Here is a 21,192-nt window from a genome sequence, read left to right as displayed (position 1 = left end):
AGGAAGCCTGTAGAGAATACAAATATTCCAACAAGCCACTGAAGTAATTCTGCAAAATGTGGCAAAGCAATTCACTTTTTGTCCTGGATATAGTGTTATGTTTCAGGCAAATCCAATACAACACATTACTGCGTAATTTGAGTATTTTCAAGCGTAGTGGTGGCTGCATCATGTTATGGGTATGCTTGTAATTGTTAAGGACTGTGGAGTTTTTCAGGATATAAAATACATTTAATGGAGCTAATCACAGGCAAAATCCTAGAGGAAAACCTGGTTCAGTCTGCTTTCCACCAGACACTGGGAGATGAATTCAACTTTCAGCAGTACAATAACCTAAAACACAAGGCCAAATCTATACTAGAGTTGCTTACCAAGAAACAATGAATGCTCCTGTGTGGCCAAGTTGCAGTTTTGACTTAAATCTACTTGAAAATCTATAGCAAGACCTGAAAATGGTTATCTAGCAATGATCAACAACCAATTTGACAGAGCTTGAAGAATTTTGAAATGAATAATGGACAAATGTTGCACAATCCAGGTGTGGAAAGGTCTTAGAGACTTACCCAGAAAGACTCACAGCTGTAATCATTGCCAAAGGTGCCTCTACAAGTATTGACTCAGGGTTGTGAACACTTATGTGAATGAGATACTTCTGTATTTCATTTTCAATACATTTGCAAAAATTTCTAGAAACATGTTTTCACTTTGGGTATTGCCTGTAGATGGCTGAGGGGAAAAAAATTGATTTAATCCATTTTGAATTCAGGCTGTAACACAACAAAATGTGGAATAAGTCAAGGACTATGAATACTTTCTAAGGCACTGTAATTATATAGAATACATATCAAGGTAAATAGGGTTAGACTTAAAGATTGAAGTACAGACATGGAATAGCACTTGAAACACTGAAAAGAGAAAAACGGATGAGGTTGGCATTTTTTATTTTGATTATTTTGGGGAAAGACAAAGCATTTAATTGCACAATATATATTTATTTTATTACCTTTAACCAGGTTAGTCTCATTGAGATAAAAACAAATTCAAGAGAGGCCTGGACTATATTAGCTTCTGTGTTGAACACAAATCATTTTGAAAGGCATCTTGGAGAGAGAGAAACACTTTTCTTTTTTTTTCTTTTTTTACACATTTGTCATTTCTTATTTGTGTTCTCCAAGAAGCATGGCACTGAATCCAATTAGATTCTGAGAAGTGTGTGGGTTTCTCAACCCTCCTTCCTCCTGTCGCTCTCTCTATATCTCTCTCTCTCGGGAAGTACTATGAACATGTGTGTATGTGTTTGTTCATGCAGGTCTAGTAATACCTATAATTACTAGTATACTAATAATGTGCCCACCCCAGCAGTGATAACCCATAGTTGTAATACATTACTTTTTAAAATGCTAAATGTAGTCTTTTTTTGTCTTTTTCTCTCCCCCCTCTCTCTCTCACTCCCTCTCTCCCCCCCTCTCTCTCCCTCCCCCTCTCTCACTCTCCCTCCCCCCTCTCTCTCCCTCCCCCCTCTCTCTCTCTTCTTCCCCCATCTCTCTCTCTCCCTCCCCCTCTCTCTCTCTCCCACCCGTCTCTCTCTCTCTCTTCTTCCCCTTCTCTCTTTTCTTCCTCCTTCTCTCTCTCTCTTTCTCTCCCTCAGGTGTTTTTTTTTTATATCAATCTTCACCTTCCATCTTCCCTTTTACATTCCAGTCCTGTCAGCCCTGGTTCTGTCATATCTCTAAGGTGCCGATGTCACCATATATCTTTCACCACACACAGACACACACACAATGTATAAGTACACATACTTACACATTGTAAATTGCTGCCATCCACCTTATTCTCCAGGGAAACATAAATCTCCTGCCTAGGAAAATCTGCTCAGGACTCTTTGACATTCCCCTAAGTATGTAGGATCAAAAGTAGATCCCAGTGGTCATAAAGGGCTAGCTCCCTAGTTGCTGTCAGTAGAAATGCCTAGGCAGGCTCTTATGGAAGCACATTGTTATTCTGTACATGTAACAGAGTTAAGAATGTGCCGTAAGCTCACTCCACAGCTAGCTTGAAATGTTGCCAATCGGTTCGCATGTTGTCAAGCGGGGGTGGTCATGTGTGTTGGTGGGGTAAAGCAGGGGTTCCCAACCTTTTTTCCACATGGCCCCCTTTTCTCATTTTCATTGTTTATTGAGATTGCCTATATTAAATACACCACCAGTTTGATTTTGTTTAATTTGAGGGACCTAGGAAAATGTGTGTTTTTAACAGAACACATTGTTTCCTTCAACCTCATTCTGACTTGGCCTTTCATATTCAAGTCTATTAGGATGCCTCTGCGTTTGAAGTGCCGCCTCGTTCGGGAACAGAAAAGAAAGAGAGAGGGAAGGAGATTGAGACTTGATGACAGAGAAGAGACTTAGAAGAAGGAGTGTTTTGTTGTTGATACAGTTATGTCTCTGAAACTATTGACCTTGAGAAAGAGGCTGGTTTTACTGCAACCTTGGGACTATTCTAACGTGTCTCGTTCTTGTTACTGGAAAGGAAAAGAGGCTTGTCTGTCCAAGGTAGCTTTTCTAAATGAAGCTCACTCGAGCTCCACCTCTCTTGCTCTGAAATTGAAATGTGCCTTAGTACAATAGTACAATATGGTTTTATGGATTCTCACATATTCTCTCACCCCCCCCGTCTCTTCCTCCCTCCCTCTTTCTCTCTACCAGAGATCGTAGAACGCGTAGCGCTGGGCCAGTGGCCCTACCTGCGGCCCTCCCTCTGCCCCCAGAGCCACAGTGAAGAGGTGGGCCAGCTCATGCAGCGCTGCTGGAACGAGGACGTGAACGAGAGGCCCGAATTCCACCACATCAAGCTGCTGCTGCGCAAACACAACAGGTACACTATGTCTGTAGGCACTGCGAAAAACCTCCATTAACACCATGCATGTTATATGGCGCCTGATCTACAGACTTGCACTGATACCTATCCACTCACGTTAGAGATCTGCATGCATTCACAATAACTCTCCACACACAAACATGTCTGTGTTTATTTTACCCAACGACTTGATGTACTCACAACAGGTTTGCACTGCTCTGGCAACTATCTTCAAAAACCTCCCGCTGCCGTTTTACCTGTTCATTTCTCCTCTCCTCCATCCCTCTCGCCATCCCTCCCTCCACAGAGGTTATGGGTCTAATATCCTGGACAACCTGTTGTCTCGTATGGAGCAGTACGCCAATAACCTGGAAGAACTGGTGGAGGAAAGAACACAGGCTTACCATGAAGAGAAACGCAAGGCCGAGGCACTGCTCTACCAGATACTTCCACAGTGAGTGTATTAAAAGGACCACAGTGGAAATAAGTTGTTTAGCTTTTTTGTTATCCTAAATGATTTTTAAGTCAATGTACTAAGTTGTGTAAAAAATAAAAAAAAATTGGGTCCAAAAATTATACACACAAACATAATTTGGTGATTGGACTGAAACACACACACACACACACACACACACACACACACACACACACACACACACACACACACACACACACACACACACACACACACACACACACACACACACACACACACACACTCTGCTTATCACTGTCTGTGTGTGATGTAGCTCTGTAGCGGAGCAGCTGAAGAGAGGGGAGACGGTGCAGGCTGAGGCCTTTGACTCGGTCACCATCTACTTCAGTGACATTGTGGGCTTTACCGCCATCTCAGCAGAGAGCACGCCCATGCAGGTCAGTCCTGAATGGACTTGGTCAACAGCAGCTTGACAATACAGTCTAGTCCTGATATGCAATGACTTTAGGCTGTCATGAATGAGAAGTGGAGTATGCCGTTTTTCTGAGCAAATGAAAATAATATATTTGAGTTGGGATCGATCAACTGCACTTCATTTCAGCATACTTGTGTTCAATGTGTACTTTTCAGACGTTAACTGTATTGCAACTGCCTCATATCTGAAGGCAAATGAATTGACTGTTATTCTACTTAAAGGACACATATTTTATGCAGTGGCTGAAAGTCTTCATGATTCCCTATAGGTGGTGACCCTATTGAATGACCTCTACACGTGTTTCGATGCCATCATCGACAACTTCGATGTTTATAAGGTGAAGTCAGAGTCTAAACCTTGTTATTCACACAGGGTGTGCACGCGTTTAATACAACTAATTCAGCTACTCAAGTCAATCAATCAAATTTATTTATATAGCCCTTCTTACATCAGCTGATATATCAAAGTGCTGTACAGAAACCCAGCCTAAAACCCCAAACAGCAAGCAATGCAGGTGTAGAAGCACGGTGGCTAGGAAAAACTCCCTAGAAAGGCCAAAACCTAGGAAGAAACCTAGAGAGGAACCAGGCTATGAGGGGTGGCCAGTCCTCTTCTGGCTGTGCCGGGTGGAGATTATAACAGAACATGGCGAAGATGTTGAAATGTTCATAAATGACCAGCATGGTCAAATAATAGTAATCACAGTGAACAGGTCAGGGTTCCATAGCCGCAGGAAGAACAGTTGTAAATGGAGCAGCAGCATGGCCAGGTGGACTGGGGATAACAAGGAGTTATCATGCCAGGTAGTCCTGAGGCATGGTCCTAGGGCTCAGGTTCTCCGAGAGAGAGAGAAAGAAAGAATTTGAGAGAGCATACTTAAATTCACACAGGACACCGGATAAGACAGGAGAAATACTCCAGATATAACAGACTGACCCTAGCCCCCCGACACATAAACTACTGCAGCATAAATACTGGAGGCTGAGACAGGAGGGGTCAGGAGACACTGTGGCCTCATCCGATGATGGGGCTTGAAGACTAGTTAAGTGCTCAAGTGCTTGAAGACTAGTTAAATCAGGTGTGTTGGAGCTAGAATGACACAAAGACCTGGACATGCTGTGAGCCTCCTATACCACGGTTACCCACCACTGGGTCAAAGACATATTAAAGAACCCTGGTGACAGCGTGACCGTCTCTCACTCTGTGGCGCCCTCAGGTGGAGACGATAGGCGATGCGTACATGGTGGTGTCTGGGCTGCCCGTGAGGAACGGCAATCTGCACGGCCGAGAGATCGCCCGCATGTCGCTAGCCCTGCTGGAGGCCGTACACTCCTTCAGGATCCGCCACAGACCTGCCCAGCAGCTCTTTCTGCGCAGCGGCATCCACAGTGGTGAGCGGCGGGAAGGGGGGGTTGTATGGTTCAAATAGTATTTGTTTTCTGACAAATGCACTTCCTTGAGCTTGTCTGACACTGTGGAATCATTAGGGTCTGTGGAATATTGTAATAGGTTGTGTGTGTGTGTTCTCTCCAGGCCCAGTGTGCGCTGGTGTTGTAGGACTGAAGATGCCTCGGTTCTGTCTGTTTGGAGACACAGTCAACACAGCCTCTCGCATGGAGTCCAATGGGGAGGGTGAGAGTGACCCATCTCTTGTATCTACAATCTCATGACCTATCAGGATACACATACACTAGTCCTTCTCTGGCTTCAAATGACCACCTTTCTGTCATGTTATCATCCCTCAGCCCTGAAGATCCACGTGTCGGAGGCCACGCGCGTGGTGCTGGACGACTTCAACTGTTTCCAGCTGGAGCTGAGGGGAGACGTGGAGATGAAGGGCAAAGGGAGGATGAAGACCTACTGGCTACTGGGGGAGAGCACCAGCAACATGGCTTAGGAGAGAGAGAGAGAGAGAGAGAGAGAGAGAGAGAGAGAGAGAGAGAGAGAGACGTGGGAGAGCGAGAGAAGGAGAGAGAGCGAGACACAGGAGAGACACGAGAGAGAGAGAGAGAGAGAGAGAGAGAGAGAGAGAGAGAGAGAGAGAGAGATGCATACTGTTTAGACTGTATTAGAGAGACGAGGTAGAAAAGAGACGTAAGGGAAGGGAGGGCTGAGGTAAAAGGAACAGACATGCATACAGATTCACATGGGAATGGAGTGAAATGGAAATAAACCAAAAACTGTACTACTGACAACTCCCTCCTTAATGATAGTCTCATCGACAGAGTCTCACTGCTCTTCATGGGGATACCTTGGTTCCTATAGGTGGACAAGCCCTCTCTAGATTTACTTACCATGGTGGAGCTTCCATGGACAGCTTTAGACTTGTAGACTTGTAGACTCTCCAACCAAAGGAACGATATCACTGCTAAGCCGCCGTGTGCCGATTGGCGAGGCACCGCCTCTGATTGACACAGACGATGGGCATTTGCGAACGACGCCACCCAGTGTTCCAGAGTTGTAACTGTCAGTTTTGTGAACAAACATTTTCGACATTCTTGTTGGACCTGTTGTTTGTGGTGACGAGAGTTGTCCAATGTGTTATTTTGTGGTTATTTGACTTTGTGACTGACTTGGTGTTCTCTAACATTTGTGTAGAGGCCTTAGTGTTATGTGAAGCATTCCCTGGTGTTTTTCTATTTATTTCACAGTGGTGTGTGTTCTATATTACTGTATCAGTTTGTTCTATATCAGTCGAACATGAATCAACTGAAGTCCAGAGGGCTATACAACGAATATAGCTCGATGTATTCGGGCTTTTCTGAAATTAGCTAGCTTCAGTTAGCTTCACGTTCCAGCTCAGGCTTCACACATGTTATGAAGGCAGATATTGATCGTTCACCCGCCGCTTACTTGAGCCGGGTTTGTAACTGCGCGTTCATGTCGCACATTGCTAGTCGAAAGCCAAACTGAGACAATACTGAAGCATTAGTCCATGGGCGAGTCGGTGACACATTTTCATTTTTGCCAAAATGTAAATGAAAGGAAAAACAAACCTGTAAATTCAGCAGGCTATGGTGTGAAATGGGCTATTGCAGGTGTCGTCTGTCTTGCGCATATCGTTTATTTGGTGTGCTTAGCAATGCACGAGTGCCACGACTCCCCACTCCTGTCGATAAAATCATTGTATGAATTCATACGACAGTTTTACTGCACGTGAAGTTTCAAATGCATCCTGTCATTACTAAATGTGTTGTGTGAAATGTATTTGAGTATTACTATTTATAACACACACAAATTTCATTGGCTCAAAGACTTAATTCGGGATAAATTGAGTAAACACTGAGTTAGCCTTTCTGGGAGTAGATTAGTTCTGAAGGATATATATTACAGACTCATTTTGAAGTTCAGATTTTCTAATTGTGCTTTTTCCTTTTTTTTTTACAAGATGATGTTATACTCAATAACTTATATTTCACACTCAAGGGTACAAAAGAATGAGTGAGTCTAGCTCTTCACTTCTGTTAATGATAAGAACGGTCTGATTTCTTTCAGACTGGGAGTCCTTCTAAATGGCATACATAGTATAGTGGAAAATTATATATTTAAATGGATATATGCCCATAAACTCTCAAAGTTGACTCTCTGAGGATACTGGTTTGGCTTGTGATTTGCAAACATGTTACAACAAACTACTTTTTTGCCTTTTCGTTCCGTTCGTTGGTGTTTTTGAGTGGCTTTGCTCGTTGTCTATCTGAAAGGAACAGCTGCACCACCTAGCTACTTGACTCAGAAGTGGAGCATCACTGATAGAGGCAGCAGGCACCCATATACCAACCAGCTCTATGAACCATGTGAATGTGCTCTCAGTTGAACGGCCCTAAACCTTAAACTTATCATCAGTGAGAATATCCCCTTTCCAACTTAAGTCTAAATGAGTTGATCATTTCATTTTCCACGAGTGAATGTATCACCTAAGCCAAAGCCAAAACTCCTGAAATAATCAGGATTGGTAATGTGGAGTGTAAATGATAACATCTCTCTGTGATGTCAGGGAGACACATCATTGATCAGTAGTAACTCACCCAATGTCAGGCTTGATCTGACTGGTAACCCAGCGGGCAACACTGGTTTCAGTATAATCTATTTTATGGCGTCGTAGTCAGGTTGTATACTGGTTGTGTGAAAGATTATGCAGAAGTTAATTATTTTTAGCAAACAGAAAAATAAGTCTTTGCCTGGTTGTAACAGAGACCAGTTGCTTGTAATGTGGTTGTATGATTTCTTCTCAACCAGAAAACCAGTTTGCAACCAGAAAATGACATCATTAAGACGATTCCAAGGCAGGTCCGTCTGCATACGGTATGTGTCCACTATGAATGTGGTCACATGGCTTCTTTAAATGCGTTTCTGATGCAGTAAAATGTATTGTGTTGTTTTGGTTGCCTTGTCTGTATTTTCGAGGAGTGGGTTGGTCTTTGAATTACTGTATGTTACAATGTACTGTTGTGTTTTTAAAATATGACATTGGCGTTGGTTTGGGGGGGGAGAAAGAAATGTTTAGTTACATTGCCTGTCTTGTTTCGGGTCAGTTGAATGTCTTTATAAAATTAGTTGATAACCCACATTTTCTTCTGAGTTAATAGCAATGTGTTATTGTGCTTGATGTAATTTTGGCCGAAACGTGATGTACTTTCCATGTTTAGTTATTTGTTAGACCTTACAATCTAAGTGGGACTGTCTATGCATACAATTGCATTTTGTATCACAGTAGGGCACAACAACCCACATACTCGTAGTCTAATCTACAGGTTACATATTTCTATCTATATATAAACTTGAAATAATAGAGATATAAGTACAAGGTCAAACAGTAAGTACAAACAACAGTAAAAAAAAACAGCTTCAAAGACTTAACACTTTGACTGCTTTTATTTGTACTGTGTAGCACTTTGAAAAAAGTTATTTGTCACAGAGTGCTTAAAAAAGATGCTGACGAGGCAGATTCTACACACAGTGTTAAGGAAGAAATCTGCAGTGGTGGAAAAAGTACCCAGTTGTCATACTTGAGTAAAAGTAAAGATACCTTAATAGAAAAGGACTCAAGTAAAAGTGAGTCACCCACTAAAATACTACTTGAGTAGAAGTATTTGGTTTTAAATATACTTAGGTGTTAAGCAAACTAGACGACACTATTTTATTTTTTACGGAGAGCCAGCACTCAGACATAATTTACAAATCATGTATTTGTTTTTAGTGAGTCTGTCAGAGCAGAGGCAGTAGGGATGACCAGGGATGTTCTCTTGATAAGTGTGTGAATTGGACCATTTTCCTGTGCTGCTTAGCATTCAAAATGTAACAAGTACTTTTGGGTGTCTAGGAAAACGTATGGAGTAAAAAGTGAATTATTTTCTTTGGGAATAGGTAAAAGTTGTCAAAAATATAAATAGTAAAGTACAGATACCCCAAAAATGACTTAAGTAGTGCTTTAAAGTATTTTTAATGAAGTACTTTACACCACTGGAAACCTGAAAGGAAGCGGAACCAAATGAGGAGTCTATCTTTCTCTGGCAAGTCAGCTGAAAGTTCAGATTTGATATGATCCTGTAGGTTAGTAATTTGTTAATGTCAAGAGATCAGTATTAAACCTCCTGAATCAATGCATGTTAGAGTCACCTCTGGCGGTGATTAGAACTGTGAGTCTTTATGGGTAAGTCTCTAAGAGCTTTGCACACCTGGATTGTACAATAGTTGCCCATTATTCTTTTCAAAATTCTTCCAGCTCTGTGAAGTTGGTTGTTGATCATTGCAAGACAGCCATGTTCAAGTCTTGCCAAATCAAAACTGTAACTAAGCCACTCATGAACATTCAATGTCGTCTTGGTAAGCAACTCCAGTGTATATTTGGCTTGTGTTTTAGGTAATTGTCCTGCTGAAAGATGAATTTGTCTCCCAGTGTCTGGTGTAATGCAGACTGAACCAACTTTCCCTTCAGGATTTTGCCCATGCTTAGCTCCATTCCATTTATTTTTCTCCTTAAGAAAACTAGTCCTTGCTGATTACATACACAAAACATGATGCAGCCACCACCATGCTTGAAAATATGAAGAGTGGTACTCAGTGATGTGTTGTAGTGTTGGATTTGCCCCAAACATGAAGCTTTTTATTCAGGACAAAAAGTACATTTCGTTACTACATTTTTTTTGCAGTAATACTTTAGTGCCTTATTGCAAACAGGTTGCATGTTTTGGAATATTGTTATTCTTTACAGGCTTCCTTCTTTTCACTCTGTCATTTATGTTAGTGTTGTGGAGTTACTACAATGTTGTTGATCCATCCTCAGTTATCTCCTATTACAGTCATTAAACTCAATAACCGATTTTAAAATCACCATTGGTCTCATGGTGAAATCAATGAGCGGTTTCCTTCCTCTGAGTTAGGAAGTTCACCTGTATCTTTATACACCATTCAACTTGTAATTAATAACTGCACCATGCTCAAAGGGATATTTCATTTCTGTTTGTTTTGTTTGACCTATCTACCAATAGGTGCCCCATTGGAAAATCACAATTTTTCCTTTTCTTTGTGGTTGTATCTGTGCTTGAAATTCACTCCTCGACTGAGGGACCTTACAGATAATCATATGTGTGGGGTACAGAGATGGGGTACTCATTTTAAAAATCACGTTAAACACTATTATTGCACAGTCATGCAACTTATTATGTGACTTGTTTAGCACATTTTTACTTATTTATGCTTGTCATAACAAAAGGGCTGAATACTTATTGACTCAAGACATTTTGTCTTTTTATTTTTAATGAATTTGTCAACATTTCTAAAAACAGAATTCCACTTTGACATTATGGGGTCTGTGTCTAGAAGGGTGATGCAAAATCTTGATTGAATCCATTTTAAACTCAGGCTCTAACACAGCAAAATGTGGAAAAAGTAAACGGGTGTGAATACTTTCTGAAGGCACTGTAAATCTTCTAGTTTCATGAGATTGAACACATGAGCAAAGCAACACTACTTAATTTCCTTACAATGGATGTTTTTGGAGCAATTACAGGCATTTCTAATCTCTGCTCAAAAACCATCATCTTCAAAAACCACTGTCTTAATGACTACAGTTCTCAGATGGAGGGGGAAGCAGTCATCACTACTGACTACTTATGACTGTAAATAAAATAAGTGTGGATTATACAGTTTAGCTATATTACTGACCGGGGTTGACGTCAATTAAATTTCAATCAGGAAAAAAAAAAGTTTTCGATGAAGAGTTTCTCATCAGTATATTGAGAAATCGTTAAAAATAACTTTTTTAATTATTTAATTTACATTATGAATTGACAGAATTAATAAAATAGTCCTGAACCCTGTTACTGACTTTTCATGTCTCCTGTGTTATTTATTTTTCATGCCGAAAAATCTGTTAAATGGATTGTGTTGCTCAATTATTTGGTTTACAATGAAACAGGGTAAAGGGGGGAGATTGCAAATGTGTTTCCTCTGTTACACCACGTCTTTGTTCAGGAAACATTCTGTCTTAACCAGGAAAATATGCATACCCACTTTGGATAGCTATGTTACTGTCACGACTTCCTCCGAAGTCGGTCCCTCGCCTTGTTCGGGTGACGTTCGGCGGTTGACGTCACCGGTCTTCTAGCCATCGCCGATCCACCTGTCATTTTCCATTTTTTTTGTCTTGTCTTCCCACACATCTGGTTTCAATTCCATCATTACATGTTGTGTATGTAACCCTTTGTTCCCCCCATGTCCTTGTCCGGTATTGTTTATTGTAGTGCTTGTGCACGTTATGCTGGTGTGTGAAGGGTTTTACCCATTGATTTTTGTACTGTTTACAGTGGTTTTATTTATTAAACTGCGCCGTTGTAAATCAGTTTTGCTCTCCTGCAGCTGACTTCTCTGCCGCCAGTACGCACCCCTTACAGAATACCGGACCAAACTTATGGAGTCAGCAGGAGCAGGTACCCCGGGTATAGAGGTGGAGGAGCGCGTCCGGGAGCACACAGCAATGCTCCACCATCTTGGCGTTGTCCAGACAATGGACCGCTGGGAGAGACAGGGCCTCCACCAGCACAGCTGCCTCCACCAGCACAGCCGGGGTCTCCACTACGCGTCCCTCCTTCTCCTGGTCCCAGCGAGATTCGTCTCTCCCTTCCCCAGGAATACGATGGGACGGCTGCGAACTGCCAGGGGTTCCTCTTACAGCTGGACTTAAACCTGGCAACCGTCCACCCGGCTCCTTCAGGCCGTGAGAGGGTGTCCGCCCTCGTCTCGTGCCTCACCGAGAAAGCCCTGGAGTGGCCAACGCCGTGTGGAGAGAGGGAGATGCGGCATTGAACCAGTTTGAGGAGTTCTCCCGTCGCTTCCGGGCAGTCTTCGACCGCCCGCCCGAGGGTAGAGCGGCGGGTGAACGCCTCTTCCATCTGAGGCAGGGGACGAGGAGCGCCCAGGAGTTCGCCCTGGAGATTCGGACGCTGGCTGCCGGCACGGGATGGAACGACAGGGCCCTAATCGACCATTATCGCTGCAGTCTGCGCGAGGACGTCCGTCGGGAGTTGGCCTGCAGAGACACCACCCTCACGTTCGACCAGCTGGTGGACCTGTCCATCCGGCTGGATAACCTGCTGGCTGCCCGCAGACATTCAGATTGGGGTCTGTTGGTTCCATTCCCCCAGCACCCCCTCTCCGATACCCATGGAGCTGGGAGGGGCGGTGCGCAGGGAGACCGGAGGGGGTTCCAGCTCGTGCACCATCTGTGGCCGCAGAGGTCACACTGCCGGTCGGTGCCGGGTTGGTTCCCCTGGGTATCGAGGTAGCAGGCAGGGCGCTCTGGCGTCACCCCAGGTGAGCCGGCACCCTTCTCACCCAGAGCCCTCTGTCGCACACATAGTCTCATCCTTATTGACTCTCCTGCGTTTCCCGTGGTGCTAGGCCTACCCTGGTTAGTTTGTCATGACCCCACTGTTTCTTGACCACAGAGGGCTCTCACAGGGTGGTCGCGAGAGTGCTCGGGGAGGTATTTAGGGGTTTCCGTTGGTGCTACTACGGTGGAAAGTCCAGACCAGGTCTCCACCGCGCGCATTCTCCCTGAATATGCCGATTTGGCTTTCGCAACCTCCAAAAAGAAGGCGACTCAATTACCACCCCATCGACGGGGCGATTGCACGATAAATCTCCTGGTAGAACCTGCACTTCCCAGGAGTCACGTGTATCCCCTCTCACAGGCGGAGATGGAGGCTATGGAAACATATGTCTCTGAATCCCTGCGTCAGGGGTACATTCGGTCATCCACTTCACCCGCAGGTGCAGCGGTTCTTAGGGTTTGTCAACTACTACCGGAGCTTTATCCGGGGTTAGCGGCTCGCTCCCATTACCTCACTGCTGAAGGGAGGCCCGGTGCGTTTGAAGTGGTCAGCTGAGGCGGACAGGGCTTTTGGTCACCTGAGGGCTCTGTTTACCTCGGCCCCCGTGCTGGCCCATCCGGATCCCTCTTTGGTGTTCATAGTGGAGGTGGACGCGTCCGAGGCTGGGATCGGATCTGTGCTCTCTCAGCGCTCGGGTACACCACCGAAGCTCCGCCCCTGTGCCTTCTCGAAGAAGCTCAGCCCGGCGGAGCGAAACTATGATGTGGGGGACTGGGAGCTGTTGGCTGTCGTCAAGGCTTTGAAGGCATGGAGACATTGGCTTGAGGGGGCTAAACACCCTTTCCTCATCTGGACTGACTACCGCAATCTGGAGTACATCTGGGCAGCGAGGTGATTGAACTCCGCCAGGCAAGGTGGGCCATGTTTTTCACCCGTTTTGTGTTTACCCTTTCTTGCAGACCAGGCTCCCAGAACGTGAAGGCAGACGCGTTGTCCCGGCTGTATGACACAGAGGAGCGGCCCATGGATCCCACTCCCATACTCCCCGCCTCCTGCCTGGTGGCACTGGTAGTGTGGGAGCTGGCCGCGGATATTGAGCAGGCGTTACGTGCAGAGCCCGCTCCCGTCCAGTGTCCCGGTGGGCATCTGTACGTCCCGTCTGCTGTTCGTGACCGGTTGATCTATTAGGCCCACACGTCACCCTCCTCTGGTCATCCTGGGATCAGTCGGACAATGCGCTGTTTGAGCGGGAGGTACTGGTGGCCTATCTTGGCTAAGGACGTGAGGGTTTATGTTTCCTCCTGCTCGGTGTGCGCCCAGTGTAAGGCTCCTAGGCACCTGTCCAGAGGGAAGCTACACCCCTTACCCGTTCCACAACGGCCTTAGTCGCACCTGTCAGTGGATTTTCTAACCAATCTCCCCCCCTCACAGGGTAACACCGAGATCCTGGTCGTTGTGGATCAGTTCTCGAAGTCCTGTCATCTCCTCCCTCTGCCCGGTCTCCCTACGGCCCTACAGACTGCGGAGGCCTTGTTTACGAATGTCTTCCGGCACTACGCGGTGCCTGAGGATATAGTGTCTGATCGAGGTCTCCAATTCACGTCTAGGGTCTGGAAGGCGTTCTTGGAACGTCTGGGGGTCTCGATCAGCCTTACTTCAGGGTTTCACCCCGAGAGTAATTGGCAGGTGGAGAGAGTAAACCAGGATGTGGGCAGGTTTCTGCGGTCCTATTGCCAGGACCGGCTGGGGGAGTGGGCGGTGTTCATGCCCTGGGCCGAGATGGCACAGAACTCGCTTCACCACTCCTCCACTAACCTCTCTCCCTTCCAGTGCGTACTGGTGTACCAGCCGGTTCTGGCGCCTTGGCATCAGAGTCAGACCGAGGCTCCTGTGGTGGACGACTGGTTCAGGCGCGCGGAGGAGACATGGAAAGCTGTCTGTGTTCACCTTCAGCGGGCCGTGCTGTGCCAAAAAGAGAACGCAGACCGCCACCGCAGTGAGGCCCCGGGGGTTCGCACCGGGGAACCGGGTCTGGCCCTCGACCCGAAACCTGCCCCTCCGCCTGCCCTGCCGGAAGCTGGGTCCGCGGTTTGTGGGGCCATTTACAGTCCTGAGGAGAGTGAACGAGGTTTGTTATAGGTTACAGCTTCCCCCCAATTACCGTATTAACCCCTCGTTCCATGTGTCTCTCCTCAGGCCGGTGGTGGCTGGCCCGCTCCAGGAGTCTGAGGTGCGGGAGGTTCCCAGCGTATTCGAGGGGGCCCCGGCGTACTCTGTTCGCTCCATACTGGATTCGAGGCGTCGGGCGAGGGGCCTTCAGTATCTCGTGGAGTGGGAGGGGTACGATCCGGAGGAGAGGTTCCGGTTGAGGACGTGTTGGATCCTGTAATGCTGCAGGAGTTCCACCGTCTTCGTCCGGATTGCCCTGCGCCTCGCCCTCCGGGTCGTCCCCGAGGCCGGTGTCAACGCGCAGCTGGAGCCGCGCGTCAAGAGGGGGTACTGCCTCTCCTTGTTCGGGCGACGTTCGGCAGTCGACGTCACCGGTCTTCTAGCCATCGCCGATTCACCTGTCATTTTCCATTTGTCTAGTCTTCCCACACACCTGGTTTCAATTCCATCATTACATGTTGTGTATTTAACCCTCTGTTCCCCCCATGTCCTTGTCCGTTATTGTTTATTGTAGTGCTTGTGCACGTTATGCTGGTGTGTGACGGGTTTTACTCATTGATTTTTGTACTGTTTACAGTGGTTTTATTTATTAAACTGCGCCATTGTAAATCAGTTTTGCTCTCCTGCGCCTGACTTCTCTGCCGCCAGTACGCACCCCTTACAGTTACTTTGTTTCCATTCTCTAATAATATTTTTTTCCCAGCAGCATGGTGTAACAGTTGTTTAAAATGACCTCTTAACTTCTATGAGCTACGTGGACCACCCGCGGTACACACTACCAACAGCCAGTGAAATATCAGTGCGCGAAATACAAAACAGCAAAAATCTCATAATTTCATTTTCTCAAACAATTAACTATTTTACACCATTTTAAAGATAAACTTCTCATTAATCTAACCACATTGTTCGATTTCAAAAAGGCTTTACGGCGAAAGCATAACATTTGATTATGTTAGGACATAAACTTCATAAGAAAAACCACACAGCCATTTTCCAAGCAAGGACATGCATCACAAAAACCAAAAATACAGCTAAAATATTCACTAACCTTTTGATGATCTTCATCAGATGGCACTCATAGGACTTCATGTTACACAATACATGTATGTTTTGCTCAATAAAGTTCATATTTATATCCAAAAAACCCATTTTACATTGGCGCGTGATGTTCAGAAAATGTATTCCCACCAAAACCTCCGGTGAATGAGCACACCAATTTACAAAAATACTCATCATAAACATTGATAAAATTTACAACAGTTATTGAAAGAATTTGAGAAATACTTCTCCTTAATGCAACCACTGTGTCAGATTTTAAAATAGCTTTACAGAGAAAGCACATTTTTCAATACTCTGAGTACATAGCTCAGCCATCAAAGCAAGCTATACAGATACCCGCCAAGTTCTGGGGTTAACAAAACTCAGAATGAGTATTATAAATATTCTCTTACCTTTGCTGATCTTCGTCAGAATGCACTCCCAGGACTCCTACTTCCACAAGAAATGTTATTTTTGTTCGAAATACTCCATATTTATGTCCAAATACCTCCGTTTTGTTTGTGCGTTCAGATCACTATCCAAAGGCATAATGCGCGAGCGTAAATCCAGACACGAAAAGTCAAATAGTTCCATTACTGTTCGTAGAAACATGTCAAACGTTGTTTACAATCAATCCTTAGGGTATTTTTAACATAAAACGTTGATAATATTCCAACCGGACAATAGCGTATTCATTAGAGAGGAAAAAGAAGGAGCGGCGCGCCAAACGTGCCCGCGCAGTAAACAACTCACTGGTCCCAGGTAGTCCACTCATTGACTGAGCTCCTATTTTCTGCCCAGTAACAGGAGAAGGATGAAACACGTTTCTAAAGGCTGTTGACAGCCAATGGAAGCCTTTGGAAGTGCAACGTGACCCCACAGACACTGTAGTTTCAATAGGGATTCAAAAGAAGAACTACAATTCTCAGATTTCCCACTTCCTGGTTGGATTTTTCTCAGGTTTTTGCCTGCCATATGAGTTGTGTTATACTCACAGACATCATTCAAACAGTTTTAGAAACTTCAGAGTGTTTTCTATCCAAATCACTAATAATATGCAAATATTTGACTCTGGGCCTGAGTATTAGGCAGTTTACTCTGGGCACGCTTTTCATCCAAAAATGAAAATATTGCCCCCTATAGCCTAAAAAGTTTTAAAGTATCTGTCTGTTATCTTCTATAGTTATGCAATATTGTTGAACACATTTATCAGTTGAACAGAAGAATCTTGAAAGGAATCCTTTGGGAGCAAACATGTGTTGGGTCCCTAGCCATTAATTGCTCTGAAAAAGATCTGGCCCAAACAAGCTCCTCATTATGAAACTGAAGAAAACCATAGCAGGAATATGAAGTGGGTCTTCACACTCATCTGATTGTCTTTCTCTGCTTTCTGCTGTGTTGCTGGGTTCTTGTCAATCCAGTAATTTATTCAACCTTTATTTTAACAGCGAAAACATATTGAGAGCTAGGTCTCTTTTACAAATGCACCGATGTATATACAACATAAACATTATACCCATATTTATATTTATACATACACATACAGTACCAGTCAAAAGTTTGGACACACCTTCTCATTCCATTTATATTTTTACTATTTTCTTTATTGTAGAATAATAGCAAAGACATCAAAACTATGAAATAACACATATGGAATCATGTAGTAACCAAAAAAGTGTTAAACAAATCAAAATATATTTTATATTTGAGATTCTTCAAATAGCAACCCTTTGCCTTGATGACAGCTTTGCAAACTCTTGGCATTCTCTCAACCAGCTTCATGAGGGAGTCACCTGGAATGCATTTCAATTAACAGGTGTGACTTGTTAAAAGTTCATTTGTGGAATTTCTTTCCTTAATGCGTTTGAGCCAATCAGTTGTGTTGTAACAAGGTAGGGGTGGTATACAGAAGATAGCCCTATTTTGGTAAAAGACCAAGTCCATATTATGGCAAGAACAGCTCAAATAAGCAAAGAGAAGCGACAGTTCATCATTACTTTAACCTCTCTAGGGCCAGTGGGACGATTTCGTCCCACCTACGTAACAGCCAGTGGAATCCCGTGGCGCGTTATTCAAATACCTTAGAAATGCTATTACTTCAATTTCTCAAACATATGACTATTTTACACCATTTTAAAGACAAGACTCTCGTTAATCTAACCACACTGTCCGATTTCAAAAAGGCTTTACAACGAAAGCAAAAAATTAGATTATGTCAGCAGAGTACCCAGCCAGAAATAATCAGACACCCATTTTTCAAGCTAGCATATAATGTCACATAAACCCAAACCACAGCTAAATGCAGCACTAACCTTTGATGATCTTCATCAGATGACACACCTAGGACATTGTTATACAATACATGCATGTTTTGTTCAATCAAGTTCATATTTCTATAAAAAAAACTGCTTTTTACATTAGCATGTGACGTTCAGAACTAGCATACCCCCCGCAAACTTCCGGTGAATTTACTAAATTACTCACGATAAACGTTCACAAAAAACATAACAATTATTTCAAGAATTATACATACAGAACTCCTCTATGCACTCGCTATGTCCGATTTTAAAATAGCTTTTCGGTGAAAGCACATTTTGCAATATTCTGAGTAGATAGCCCGGCATCACAGGGCTAGCTATTTAGACACCCACCAAGTTTAGCCCTCACCAAAGTCAGATTTACTATAAGAAAAATGTTATTACCTTTGCTGTTCTTCGTCAGAATGCACTCCCAGGACTTCTACTTCAATAACAAATGTTGGTTTGGTTCAAAATAATCCATAGTTATATCCAAATAGCGGCGTTTTGTTCGTGCGTTCAAGACACTATCCGAAAGGGTAAAGAAGGGTTACGCGCCCGACGCGTTTCGTGACAAATCAATTCTAAATATTCCATTACCGTACTTCGAAGCATGTTAACCGCTGTTTAAAATCAATTTTTATGCCATTTTTCTCGTAAAAAAGCGATAATATTCCGACCGGGAAACCGTGTTTTAGTACAAAGAGAGAGAAAATAAAAACATAGGGTTGCCTCGTGCACGCGCCTCAGTCTCATTGTCCTCTGATAGACCACTTACCAAAGGCGCTAATGTTTTTCAGCCAGGGGCTGCCTCGACATCATTCAGCTTTTTCCCGGGTTCTGAGAGCCTATGGGAGCCGTAGGAAGTGTCACGTTACAGCAAAGATCCTAAGTTTTCAATAAAAAGAGTCAAGAAGCCCAAGGAATGGTCAGAGAGGGCACTTCCTGTACAGAATCTTCTCAGGTTTTTGCCTGCCATATGAGTTCTGTTATACTCACAGACACCATTCAAACAGTTTTAGAAACTGTAGGGTGTTTTCTATCCAAAGCCAATAATTATATGCATATTCTAGTTTCTGGGCAGTAGTAATAACCAGATTAAATCGGGTACGTTTTTTATCCGGCCGTGTAAATACTGCCCCCTAGCCCTAACAGGAGATGAAGGTCAGTCAATATGGAACATTTCAAGAACTTTGAAAGTTTCTTCAAGTGCAGTCACAAAAACCATCAAGCGCTATGATGGAATTCGCTCCCATGAGGACCGCCACAGGAAAGGAAGAGCCAGAGTTACCTCTGCTGCAGAGAATAAGTTCATTAGAGTTACCAGCCTCAGAAATGTCAGTCCAAATAAATGCACAGAGTTCAAGTAACAGACACATCTCAACATAAACTGTTCAGGGGAAACTGTGTGAATCAGGCTTTCATGGTTGAATTGCTGCAAAGAAACCACTACTAAAGGACACCAATAAGAAGAAGAGACCTTCTTGGGCCAAGAAACACGAGCAATGGACATTAGACCGGTGGAAATTTGTCCTTTGGTGTGGAGTCGAAATGTGAGATTTTGGGCTCCAACCGCCATGTCTTTGTTAGACACGGTGTGGGTGAACGGATGATCTCCAACGTAAGGCATGGAGGAGGAGGTGTTATGGTGTGGGGGTGCTTTGCTGGTGACACTGTCAGTGATTTATTTAGAATTCAAGGCACACAACCAGTATGGCTACCACAGCATTCTGCAGTGATACACCATCCCATCTGGTTTGGGCTTAGTGGGACTATCATTTGTTTTTCAACAGGACAATGACCCAACACACCTCCAGCCTGTGTAAGGGCTATTTTACCAAGAAGGAGAGTGATGGAGTGCTGCATCAGATGACCTGGCCTCCACAATCCCCCGACCTCAACCCAAATTGAGATGGTTTAGGATGAGTCGGATTGCAGAGTGAAGGAAAATCAGCCAACAAGTGCTCAGCATGTGGGAACTCCTTCAAGACTGTTGGAAAAGCATTACAGGTGAAACTGGTTGAGAGAATGCCAAGAGTGTGCAAGCTGTCATCAAGGCAAAGGGTGGCTATTTGAAGAATCTCAAATATAAAATATCTCACCAGATTCACAGAACTCAATCTTAATAACAACAAACCTTGTGGGCAGGTTTTCCAGGATTTGGGGACCTTATAGAGAGCCTGGATCTTGGTTGCAACCACATCCAGACCTTGGGTGATACTTTCAAGGAGGGTTTGCAGAAACTCAAGATGTTGGATTTGACAGGAAATAATATTAACCCTTGATATGTCCCAGAATGCTATATATTCTATGACACAAAATAAACAAATCCCTCCAACATTCTCTAACCTGCTATCCCTGGAAAACATCAATATTGACAATCAGGGTCCGAATGGGAAAATACGTCATTATATACCCTCTAACTTTCTTGACAGATGTATTTTTCTTAACTCCCTGCACCCGGACACATTCATTCACACACCCCACTTAGTGCACATAATCTATAATGACCTCACGGCCCACCCTTCGGAGCTGTTTCACCCAATCCCAATGCTAAAACAGCTCTACCTGTCCAATTCCTGACTTCTATCTTTAGATTTCCTCATATGAGCCAAACTCACTCAAGTAAGAGGCTTACAAGTAGCTCAGAACGAGGTTACAGAGATCAGTGAGACAATGATATGTTCTCTTTCTGCCTTAAATTTCCTTAAATTTAGAAATAACTTTTTCACCTGTGACTGAAGCAATGCTTGGTTCATCCAGTGTGTGAAGAACAGCAACCAAACACAAGTTGTTTATGCGCATGATTTTGTTTTCAAATTCCCAGAGGATAAGAAAGGCACTAAACTGTTGGACCTTGACATCCACTCCTGTTTGGAAGACATAGCAGGCTTCTTCTATTTCATCACCACCACCTCATTTTCCCTCCTTACCCTGCTGGGGTCCTTTTTTACCATATCCACAACTGGTTTGGTTTCCCTGTAGATAAACAACTAAACTAAGCTCAACTAACATAACTCATGAACTAAAACTAAACTAACTAAACTAATGGAATTCAACTAATTTAATAGAACTAAACTAGATTCAACA

General features: G+C 44.0%; 1 protein-coding gene across 3 annotated transcripts in view; it reads left to right on the top strand.

Annotated features, from left to right (window-relative positions):
- The window catches only part of LOC106588322 (atrial natriuretic peptide receptor 1), a 112,095-nt gene extending 101,009 nt beyond the window's left edge, over positions 1-11,086 (top strand). For all 3 annotated transcript variants that reach the window (XM_014177183.3, XM_014177184.3, XM_014177182.3), the window contains 7 exons: positions 2,706-2,874; positions 3,164-3,310; positions 3,606-3,729; positions 4,036-4,104; positions 4,984-5,158; positions 5,301-5,399; positions 5,513-11,086. In XM_014177183.3, the coding sequence (XP_014032658.1) occupies positions 2,706-2,874; positions 3,164-3,310; positions 3,606-3,729; positions 4,036-4,104; positions 4,984-5,158; positions 5,301-5,399; positions 5,513-5,664 (935 nt within the window). In that variant the 3' untranslated portion in view covers positions 5,665-11,086. The remainder of the gene's footprint in view (positions 1-2,705; positions 2,875-3,163; positions 3,311-3,605; positions 3,730-4,035; positions 4,105-4,983; positions 5,159-5,300; positions 5,400-5,512) is intronic.
- Positions 11,087-21,192: the final 10,106 nt, after the last annotated feature.

The sequence above is a fragment of the Salmo salar genome, chromosome 27, assembly GCF_965601325.2.
Source record: "Salmo salar chromosome 27, fSalSal1, whole genome shotgun sequence".
Lineage (NCBI taxonomy): Eukaryota > Metazoa > Chordata > Actinopteri > Salmoniformes > Salmonidae > Salmo > Salmo salar.
Note: the sequence above shows the minus strand (reverse complement) of the source record. Positions and strands in the feature narration are given on the sequence as shown.